Source organism: Merops nubicus, unplaced genomic scaffold (genome assembly GCF_000691845.1).
Source record: "Merops nubicus isolate BGI_N331 unplaced genomic scaffold, ASM69184v1 scaffold29058, whole genome shotgun sequence".
NCBI classification, from domain to species: Eukaryota; Metazoa; Chordata; class Aves; order Coraciiformes; family Meropidae; genus Merops; species Merops nubicus.
In genome coordinates this window covers 8,399-20,082 of record NW_008626824.1, presented here as the reverse complement: position 1 = coordinate 20,082, position 11,684 = coordinate 8,399, and the positions used below count along the sequence as shown (strand labels likewise).

The window sequence follows — 11,684 nt, the reverse complement described above, 5'->3', positions numbered from 1 at the left end:
GCGGCTCCAAGGACCAGGAGGTGACAGCCAGAAAAATGCAAAAACTAAGGAAGTGTACAAAGCACAAGAGTAAGAGGTGCATACTCACTCGCCATACAAGTGCGAATTCCAACAGGAATATCAAGTTATTCCACCATGCACGAAGAGTGCATTAACATAGGCTGTACCAATAGGGAGCTGCAGTTTTTAAGAGAAGCCTCTGAGGAAGGACAAGGGGGTAGCAACCTAGTTATTGGGATTGGGCTCTCTTTTGGCAAAGGAGAAAAAGCACTAAGGAGGTTAAACAGAGAGCATTAGGGCTTGCTCAGGTGGTGCTGTGTAGGAGAGGGCTGAGATAAAGGAGGCAGCAGGGACGCAGCTCCACTGTCTGCTTCTGGAACCCCCGTGCACTTACCCTGCAGCCTTCATAGATGGTTTTTGCCCCTAAATCTTTAAAGTTAACTCAGTGACTTGGTTCTGATGGGCAGCAGAAGAGAACATAATGGCAGCCAGCCAATAGCAAATTTAATAAACTGCTTCATATTTCCCCTGTTTACATGACCTCTGTCATTTACCAAACTTCATGGTAACAACTGCAGATTGACTGGCAAGAAGTCATACACCAAAAAGTTACATGCTCAAATAAAAAAAATAATAATAAAAAAATCACTTAAAAGTCTGCAGCCCTATGACCCAGAATACCTAGTCTATTTCAGAGAAAATTTTTTACAATTTAAGAAGTTCTAAATAAGATTTAAAAAGAGCAATTAGATTTAAGGATATAGGATTTCTTTGAACAGTGAGGCAACTTAAAGCCTTAGTCATTAGAAAAACTATACAGTCATTCCCTACCCATATGACACTTAAGTCTGCCATGCAGACTATTATTTAATTTCTCATCTGAGGTTCTATGCATATAAACCAGTCTATCAACATCAGCAGTAAAAGATTATCTCATCTGTGAAACTGTGTGTGCTTAACTTATACTTAATGCAGCCCACAGCCTTTAGGGGAAAGATAGAAAAAACAACCACCAGCCAAGTGCATAAATGACAAGAAGTAACAAGTATTCTGGTTTAAAAGCTGCTTGGATAAAGAAGCAGCTTCTAATGCATCTTCAAAACCATCCAAGCAGAATATATTTATATGGAAGAATGAGGCAGCTGCTCAGGAGCAAAATGGTCAGAAGAAAAATATCTGGAGTACTGGACAACAAGTGGAAAACCAACCTTACCCAGCACAGATATACCACATTCAAACAAGTAAAAAAAAAGCCACTATCAGAGTGCATAGTCAGTGAACAATTATAAAGCATCTTAAGATACTCTTTAATTTAAAGAGAAGGCATCCCCCATTCCAAGGGAACACACAGAAAAGGATGAACTCTACATATGAGATAACTTTCTTCCTACTCTACAGTCTGCAATATAGTATATACAGAAAAAAAAAACTTCTGGAGCACAGGGATACACTAGATTTGACTCAAATGAGCCTCGCTCACTCACTCACCCTAGCACACAAATAATGGAGCCACACGACCCCAAGTGCTGTCTACCACAGTACCACTCAGCCTGACAGACTGGGGTAGGGAACTACGGAAACACCTTTGGGCTGGCGAGTCTAAGCAGGGTCACCTCTGTGTATCCCCAAATGTCATCACACGGCCAGCTCTGGGCAGCAGTGGCCAGCTCTGGGCAGCAGTGGCCATTATGCCTGCGCTTCTCTGCTGTTCTGCACAAACCTGTTTGTTCAGGACTTTAAAGCTTCAAACTACGGCACAAGGGAAAGTCTTTAGCACATAATTAGAGCGACCTTCAGTAGGTGTTGTCTTTAACCTCTGCCCCAGGCATGCTCCAAAGCCTCTCTGCTGAGCTCAGCTGTGCCAGTGAGGCAGGATACACAGCACTGCCACACTGTACATTTGTGAGGATGTTGCTGCTTTCTTTTTCTAACACATACTTTACTGAAATATTTTTTGACCATGTTCTAACACTATAACTATCAGGATTAAGATGCCACAGAGATATCTATTCAGAGGCTTAATCCCAGCTGGTCTGCAAGAGCAAGAAGCAAGCTCCCCATAAGGCTTCCAGGTGACCTGGACTACCCTGGGCAACTGGAGTGTGGTCACATCTTCACTGGCCAAGAAGATGCATGTGGCAAGGATCCCCTCTGGGCAGGAATTGGCCAGCCTGCACGGGATGTGCTAAAAGGATGCTTTTCAAGCCAGCACTGCTTACAACTGAGGGATGCTGCTGCTCCTGTCACCCATGCAGCTCCTCCTCATGCTGCGCCTGGCAGGGACAAGAGAGCCCAACAACACAGCAGCTTCAGCATGCATGGGTTTTGCACCAGCTGGCACCTGAGCCACCCGAGCTGCAGGGCAAGCACGGGGCAGCGCTGAGACTATCGAACCCCAAAAGGCACTGGCGAGCCCGTCGGAGCCTGGGGACTGCCACATGCTCCCTGGGGCGGTGAGAAACGTGCCTGTCCAGGCAGAGCCCTCTTGTGACAGTGACTGAGCCACTCCTGGTCCAAAGGGCTGCAGCCCATCCTCTGCAGTAGCTTTCAGCTAGTAAATGACAGGCTAAAACCCAGGACTCTGACTAACAGTGGATTCCAGTAACAGCCCCCAAGAAACAAGACCTTACCCACAAGAAGGAAGGAAAGCAGACTGTGATCCACGCTGAAGAGGGGCTTGAGAGTGTTAAGGATGCTGCGGACGGCCCATCTCTGCTGCGAGCAGAGCACGGGATGCAAACAGGGACATGGACAGTGCGGGCTGGAGGGAGAGGCCAGGGGACAGCTAGGCAGAGATCAGAAAGGTTTGGGTTAGCAGGGACCTTTAAAGGTCAATTAGTCCAAGCCACTGCAGCACAGGAGTTTTCTCACTAGTGTCAGAAAACATACACTAGTTTTCTGATGTAAAACAAGACACAGAACCTTCGGAGATTGCAGGAGCTGCCTGTATATGAAGAGGCCTTCACAGATACTTAACTGGTGTTAGATTTTTATGATCTCTTAGTGACAACACCCACCTAAAAGGACAGATGCAGAGGTGGAAAAAGGAAGGACTTTTTTTTTTTTTTTTTTTTTAAACAGGATTTAGAGCAAATCCCTTTGGGACCCAGAGTATCTGACAGTACCTGGGAAGCCCCTTCAGCACAGAACTGATCCAGCCCCACTGAACCCTGCAGCACTTCCCAGGGTTGTGGCATGGGAACATGGGGGTCGGCAGCCACGCTGCCGCCAACCCTGGGCAACGTAACCCACACTTCCGTCCGTGACTCCTCTGGATGGAGGAGCTGGGCAAGCACTCACCTGAGAAGCCTGACAGCAGGAGCTTTCCAGGAACCAGGAATTAGGCAGACTTAAAAGGAACTCTGAAAAGCAGGGAAATATGTGCCTTATTTGCGTAAGAAGGTAGATATGCACCATTCCTTAAAATCACAAATTCTTTTGATGTTGGTGCCTCCTGGGCAGGCAAAAGGATAACTGCAAATTATAAAAACCAGCAAGAAGTGACAAGTTACTGCCTCTCAGAGCAAGAGAAAATAAAATACCCAAGATAGCCCCGACAATCCCATTATCGACCCCATTTATCACCCAAGCAAACAATGCCAGACAAGAAGCCAAACCGATAAAAAGCTTAAAATACCAGAACTGAAGTTTTTACTGACGCTTTGAAAAGCAATGATTTGCTTTACTGCCATCTAGTGACAACTCAATGCGGTTCCTACCACAACGATAACCACAGAAAACAAGTTTAGATCCGCAAAAGGGATTCAGTAATTTTATCCTGTCTTCATTCCCACGTGAGAGGCAGTCAGGTCTGGTGTGGTTGCCGAGATCTGAACTATTTTGTCAGTTCTCCTACTAAAACTTGTAAACAAAGTGAGGCATAGAAAAATTAATGCATTTGCATACTGCAAGAGTAAAGCAATCATCTGGAATGCAGTCTGAAAAATAGGTATTGTCAAAATTTCTTTGAACAATGTCAAAACACTATAATGACACCACAGCATCAGTGAGATTCTGCAGTTTTCCAGCGTTCTCTGTAGGCAGGCTTCTAAAGCTCTTCACTCAAAACCATGGGAAAGGAACAGGAACTTACAATTTCCACTCCCATTTGCTGGATACATTACAGTTATACACACATCTCTTAATTACATATGAAACTTTTTTACTTCAAGAAGTGAGAGGTGATAAATTCCAATCTCAGGCATCACCATAGAAATGTCCAAGACCAAAAATAAACAAAGACAAAATCAAAGCAAAGGATGTTGGGAATATGGTCAACAGCCTTTACCGAGGAGTGAAAAAGCAGCTGTAGCTGACAAAGGTGTGAAGCCATCGAACCAGCATGTTCTGGCAGTCAGGAGACAAACTTCACCCACTGCGGTTTGCAAATACTTGTGCACTAACCTATTTTTAAAGCCAAGAAGGGTGGTGTAGAAATACCAGCCTGGAGATGACCAGATCCAGTACCATTTTAAGAGAAGAACATTATTAGTGAGGTTGGTAGAAGGTCACAGTCCAGGATTTTGCAAAGGTTTAGTCCCAGTTTTTTTCGAAGAATTCAAAATAAGGAAGAAAAGATTTAAAAAGCTGGAATCCAACACATTTTTACAGAAGTTAAACTTGAACCAAAGTTTGCTGGGACAAAAACCCCACAAGATCACACAGCTAAAGGACAATAAAGACAGTGCCCAGAAAATGTGGGATGAGGTGTTTCAGTTGGGACAAGGAGCCCAAGCACCATGAAACCGGCAGTTATTTGACCTGGAGCAGATACAAAGAGGGGCTGGTATCTGCAAGTCTTACAAAAAGGCAAGAAGGGTTTGGGTTTGTTTCAACACTAAGTGAAGTCTCAGTAGAGCAAGAGACACATGCAGAGGGCTCAGAATCAGAGATGAGATGGGTTCTTTAAATGGAAGGCACTGGTACAAGAATAAACAAGGCAGAAAGTGGCCACAGAGACATTCAGGACGGAAATTAAAATAACATGGCTAAACATTATAGCATTTGTCAGTGAGGTAGAGGAAGGGAAACAGTTTCTGCAGTGAAACCGACAGGCTTGCTAACACTACCATGGCTTGGACTGCCTGCCCCTAGGCAGCAGAGGCTTCTTGGAGAAGAAGAATCCTTACATTTCACCTCGAAGTGAAGAGGTGGCAGTGAAGGCCTTGACAGCAGCATAGATGTGCAGCACCCAGAGATCTGCCATCAGCACACCCCAGCCCTTTCACCAGGAATTCTGGAGGAGGCACATTCCACAAAGGCTCTCTCCATGCTGGGCCGAGAAAGGTGGGGTCTTTTCGTTTGCTTTGGGTTTAATTCCAATCTTTTTTCCCCAGAAGGTAGTGCTGCCACAGCCCATGCCACATCCTGGATCTACAGCCACCTGTCAGACTCCTGAAGAGCACTTCAGCTGAAAACCTACAGCAATGCAAATGATGGGGTACAACTTGTCTTATGGAAAACTGCCAGGTAAAATAACATTAGAAATTTAAGTGATTGATAATTGTTTATTGTATTACTATCAGTTCCCACCAACATTTTAAAGCAGTCAGACCTTTCAGAAAAGGCTGTCTAAATACTACCAAGTGCTGCCCCAGGAGTGTCAGTCCTGGTTTACCATACGAGCCAAGTTCAGAGTATAAACAATTTGAAATTGTTTGATGAAAGAATTGATGTCTGAAGTTTTTTCACAAACATTTACACATGAGATCTTAAAATCCCCAGAGACAGTTATTTTTAAACACATTTAAGTAAGCCAAGTTTTAAGTTAAGTGTCTTAATAGGCCCAAAGAGTTTCCCTGGAGTCCTGTCTCTCGATAAACAGATACCTCAGTGCATGGGTTGTGTTCCGACACAACAGCCGAGAGCTGACCGGCTGCAATTTTGATGGATAGCTCGCTCCCTGCACGCTGGTACGCGGGGGCACCTCCCCGCACCCTGACAGGAGAGCAGCGACCAGACCACAGACCTCAACCCATGACTCATGGTTTTCCACACTGGTTCATCTGAGCAGCCTCTGGAATTGCCCAGAGATAGAATGTTTTTCCAGAGAGCAGTTCTATTTGTTAAACCCCAGAAACATACTTTAAGCTTGCTGTTTTCCTTTTTTCCCACAGATGATCGCCTGAGCCAGGACAACAGCACCTCACCCAACTCCACAGCAGGCTTACCTGGGAACTCCACCCACAATGAATTCACCACCATCGTCCTGCCTGTGCTTTACCTCATCATTTTCCTGGCGAGCATCTTGCTGAATGGCCTAGCTGTGTGGATTTTTTTCCACATCAGAAATAAAACTAGTTTTATATTTTACCTCAAAAACATTGTGGTTGCAGACCTTCTCATGACACTGACATTCCCGTTCAAGATAATCCAGGACTCGCAGCTAGGACCATGGCACTTCAACTCTTTCCTGTGCCGATACACCATGGTGCTGTTCTACACAAACATGTACACCACGATTGTCTTCCTTGGACTCATTAGCATTGACCGCTACCTGAAAGTAGTGAAGCCTTTTGGAGACTCCAGGATGTACAGCATCACGTTCACCAAGATCTTATCGGCCTGCGTTTGGGTTGTGATGGCTTTCCTGGCTTTGCCAAACCTGATTCTCACCAATGGCTACCCAACAAAGAGGAACATAGACGACTGCCTGAAGCTGAAGTCCCCACTGGGAGTCCAGTGGCACACAGCTGTCGTTTACATCAACACCTGCATGTTTGTGGTGGTGCTGGTAGTGCTGATAGGATGTTACATTGCCATATCCAGGTATATTTATAAATCGAGCAAACAATTCATTAGCTCATCAAGCAGAAAGCGAAAGCACAATCAAAGCATAAGGGTTGTCGTGGCTGTATTTTTCACTTGCTTTCTGCCATATCACTTGTGCAGAATACCCTTTACTTTCAGCCATCTAGATAAAATCTTAGACGACTCTGCACACAAAATCTTATATTACTGTAAGGAAATGACACTGTTCCTGTCTGCATGTAATGTCTGTCTGGATCCAATAATTTACTTTTTCATGTGTAGATCATTCTCACGAAGGCTGTTCAAAAAATCAAATATGAGAACCAGGAGTGAGAGTATTCGATCGCTTCAGAGCGTTAGAAGATCAGAAGTGCGCATATACCATGAGTACACTGATGTCTGAAGTCACCCGCCCAGAGACTTTTGCTCATTATGAGAATATTTGTATATCATGTAAATAAAACATGTCTTTGAGTACCTGACCATGGAAGTTCATTAAGGAATGTGCATTCATGTACAGCTTTTCCACTCCACCTCAAAATTCAAAAGCTTAAATCTGCACAGAGATCAGGTTCACTTCAAAGGTTGATTGGTTGTTGGGTCTTTTTTTTAAAGGTCAACAGAAACTAAGGGTGCCCCAGCTCAGAAAGCAACCTGGAGCTCCAGGAGTCTCCAGCCTAGATGGACAAAAGCTCTGGCCTCGGAGCAGGATCCAGTATCCCCGGGATCTGGCAGATGGCTGCTGAGGGGCTTGTGCGGGGGCAGGAGTGGGGAGAAGGTGGCACATGCTCCTGTGGAGACGCTCAGTTTGCCCATGGGCAGGGAAGCTGCAGGGCTTGGTCTGTGGATGATTTGCCACCAATCAACAGCATCTCAGCTTTTCCTTTCAGGAAACCATCTTGTCCACAGATCAAACCTACCAAAGTGCTTCTCACCCTTTTCAAAATACCAGAAGTAAAAAATTCAAACACAACTCTCCTTCAAGTCTCTTCTCAAAAAAAAAAAAAAAAAAAAAAAACAAACACACACACCCTCCAAACCACACAACACCAAGTCAACCACCAAAAAAAAAAACAAGAAACCAAATCCAAAAAACAACAACACAAAACCAAAGGAAAAGACCGTTAAAATGGCCTTTAATTCCCATTAATCTAATGCTAAGTGAGAACACAACAGAAAATAAAATGTCCCTTGACAGAGCAATCAACACAAATTAAGTTTCCCAGCACTTTCTACACCAGTGTAATACAACAGGAATAAAACTTAAAGCATTAGGAATTTTTTGTTCAAAATTATTTATACCTTTGGGTGTTTTCAAGTCTTAGAAATAATAATTGTGTGCGATAAGCAGATGAAATTCATTTTTGGAGAGCAGTTCAGGCAACACCTTCACGGTATTGTTTTACACTGTGGTACGTGCAACCAGAGCAGCGGAAATATTGAAGGAGAGCATCCAAAAATCAAGGCAAGAAGAAAGGAATAATAAAAGACCAACACAGCAGCTGCTGCATGACAAAGTGCTGACTAACAACTTCACTATTTAAAAGAAGAAACCAAGTCCTGGAGAGCATCCACTAGAGCTGATACTGGCTGGGACACCTCAGGTCATTTCAGTGAGATTCTGGCAGGCTTTGCACCACAGAAGTGGACGGTAGCTCCAGATTTGTTTATAACATGGGCAGAAGAAACCAAAACCACTTGTCACAACAGCTTGTGCAAACATTCCCAGGCTGGTTTTCCACCAGCTCATCCTGGCCAAGGAGGGCAGGGTGGTGAGGGCCACGACTGGGTCCAGGGCTGCTCCAGAAGCTCCTCCATCCCAGGACGTGCTGCAGGGACCTCTCAGGGTAAGGCAGAGGCAGAAAGACAAAGAAGGCCACTGCCCACCAAATGAGTGCCCCAGGTGCCTCCACACTCCCAGGAGCCCAGAGCAGCTTGCAGGCCCTGGCGCCTCTTCCCTCACCTGCAGACTCCCCAGCACCTCGGGCGACCAAGGAGGGACCAGCCACTCAAGGCCGTGAGGATGGGTTTGGATTAAAACCTGTGGAGGGAACAATGTTTACATGAATCAGTTTGTCCCGTACTTCACCAGGGATTAAATCAGATTTGTTTAGAGTAAAAGCTGCTTGTACAAAAAATAAACAGCCAACTTCAAAAAAATGTAGATTGTAAGGAGCTTACAAGAGTTTTGAGGAATCAACTTTTAGACATCTTATGCAATGTAGTGCAATTGAACAAACAGAAGATGGCAACAGTCCATCATCAAGTGCCTTATTCATATAAGGACTTGCCTTTTAATATAGAAAAAAGATGCTTTGAGAAGAAACTCTTGGAAATGCAGCATTCAAACAAGATAAAATACTGCATGGGACCACCTTTGATTGAATTTTCTACTGAAAAAAGGGGGTTTCTTTTTCTTTTTTAATACTATTAGTTTAATATCAGATTGTGTTTTATGTATAATGAAAAAGTTGAAGTCTAAGTATCATAATATTTGGATTATATATTTGGATTAATGCAAGTATTATAAAAACAGTTTCATCATTCATTTCTGGAAAATACAACCGCATATTTCAGATATTTATCCTACTTTACAAATATTTTAAGTGGCTAAAATATCACCCAATAAATCCTTTTTTTTTCCAATCAACTCTGTAGAAAACCATGTTCACACACCATGTCAAGGACTGGTTCTGGGATCAAGTTTGCCATTTCATACTTCAGGGGTCTACGCACATACAACACCATGTGAGAAGAACCATTCTGGGAACTGGGTTGCACAGTTTAAATTCTCATAAGCAGCAAATTAAATGGACCAGCCTATCAAGTTGGGTTTCTGAAATAGTCATATTTAGGACTGCCAGATCAGTTATGTACACACAGACATTAATAACAAAAGACTCTCTTATTAGGTCTTATATGGTTAAAGAAAATCAAGACTGAATGCTTCTGGTTTCCATTTTATGACTCAAGTAAAAGTAAATCACGGAAAACCTTATGGCTTCTTAAACTGTGCTGTGATGAATTCATCTACACACACACCCCCACCAGCCCTGGTCTCTGCTTGGGGCTATTCTCCTTCCAACACCATTGCAACACCTGCACGGCCACAGGAACAGGCAGCTACAGACGGCTCCTCTTCTCCAGGAAGGGAGATTGCTACACAAAACCTTCCCACAACCAGATTTCTGATAGGTGAGGCTGCACCTTTCTCCCACCCCACTCCATGCCCTCCCCTCCACGAGTACATCACCCCACCGTGAGGCTCCTGCTACCGCTTGTCGCCTGACATGCCCTGGGGGCTTGGGGTGCAACACAGATGGGTATCAAACTCCTACTTCCTTATAGCCTTCTCCAGTATTAATCTTTTGAGTTGAGTTTTTCTGCGTACTACAAACCTAGCCTGATTTACCCAGAAACGTTAATGGTTGCACTTGATCTTAAAGGTCTCATCCAAACAAAACAAATCCATGATTCTAAGATCTTTTGCCTTCCATGAAGACATGCAGGCCCACTACAAGAGGTTTTACATCTGCTTGGAGAGAGAGGCTGGACTCTGCAGCCTGACGGAACGATTGCATCCCTTACAGATGGAACTACAGCCAAGCCTGTTACTATCCGCAGAATAACTGTGCCACAGATGAAGGTGGCTCTTCCCACTGCTCAGAAACTGTCACCACTTGCACCGTTGGAACTGAGGCTCATGGACCTAAGGCTGCTAGATCACAGCCAGGCTATGTGTTTCTACCAGTCTCCTGCTGCCTGGTTTCATTACCAGCAGTGCTCCAGCTCCTCCTGACCATAAACAGGCAGCTGACTCTATGCCCCACAAACTTTACTGAGCTGACTCCTGTCAGAAACAGGTCACAGAACAAGCACAAGCCTCCTAGGATTAAATTCAAATATCCTGATTACCAGACAATATTTCTAATATATAGTGTAGTGGAGTTTTCTAATATATGTACACATACACGCACTCTATAGTATTCATCATATATATGCAAAGCAAGAAAGCTTGAACACCTCTCAGAATCCTGACCTCCTTCCTTATGGATGGTGGACTTCCCAACCAGCTCCAGCAAAACCCAAAGAGCTACATCAGTGGAAACATCCCCGTCTGTCCCTCACCAGGGACACATGGGACAAGTGAGCACTCAGGCTACAGATCAGGTGTACAGGACTTGGGACTCTCCCGTCACACAGCAGTGGAGCCTGTAGAGCAAATGAAGCTCAGTGATGGCTGAAAACATGACCAGATGGCCACCCACATCTCTTCCAGCATGCTCCATGCTCTCCTCACAGGCTGCACACACACATACACACTACACTTTCTCACTACCCACTTAGTTTTTAACTGAAGGTTACATCCACACAGGATTTCCTCCTAGGAGAAAGAGGACTGGTGTTTCCTGGTAAGAATTTTATACCAAAGTATCTTTTACTGAAAGCCACTGCAGACAGGCTGATGTCCTTCAAAGAACTGCCTACAGATACCCTTTCCAGAGGACCAAAGAGAGAAAGCAACCAGTACCAGCAGCTTCTGGGAAATGTGGCCCCACAAGGGAGCATTGGGGCACCCAGACAAAACCTGGCCCTGGGAAGGGGAGACGCAGCCATGTGGCCCCAGCGCCCTGGCCAGCCAGGACCTGCTCTGAAGCCTGACGACTTGGATGCCTACAAGACTTTGCTGTATAATCACACCCAAAATAAGTTTACTTTTTCTTGACAGGCTGTATCTGTGATAATCCTCTATCACTGGTTTATACAGACGCTTACATATACAACAGTTCTTTGAAGATGCTGTTTGTGAAATATTTTCCCAGGGCCAAAAATGAATTATAAAACAATATCCTAGTCCCTAAATACCAAATAGATATATTTAATTTGACATGGAATTTTGGTCTTTTAAAGTTCTTCTTGAAAGAAGAAAGTAC

The 11,684-nt window shown here is 44.3% G+C and overlaps 1 protein-coding gene across 2 annotated transcripts; it reads left to right on the top strand.

Moving 5' to 3' along the window:
* Positions 1 to 5,435: 5,435 nt before the first annotated feature.
* GPR87 (G protein-coupled receptor 87) lies at positions 5,436 to 7,221 on the top strand. Of its 2 annotated transcripts, XM_008946140.1 has the most exons (3): positions 5,436 to 5,469; positions 5,825 to 5,840; positions 6,130 to 7,221. In XM_008946140.1, the coding sequence occupies exons 1-3, from the start codon at positions 5,436 to 5,438 to the stop codon at positions 7,151 to 7,153; spliced, it is 1,074 nt and encodes a 357-aa protein (XP_008944388.1). In that variant the 3' UTR covers positions 7,154 to 7,221. The 2 variants fall into 2 exon arrangements, with proteins under 2 accessions (XP_008944388.1, XP_008944389.1); XM_008946141.1 differs by lacking the exon at positions 5,825 to 5,840 and having other exon boundaries at positions 6,117 to 7,221.
* The last annotated feature ends 4,463 nt before the right edge of the window (positions 7,222 to 11,684 follow it).

What these genes read in the sequence shown, in the direction of transcription:
- GPR87 (XM_008946140.1), top strand. Translation starts at nt 5,436, where the DNA reads ATGGGGTACAACTTGTCTTATGGAAAACTGCCAG.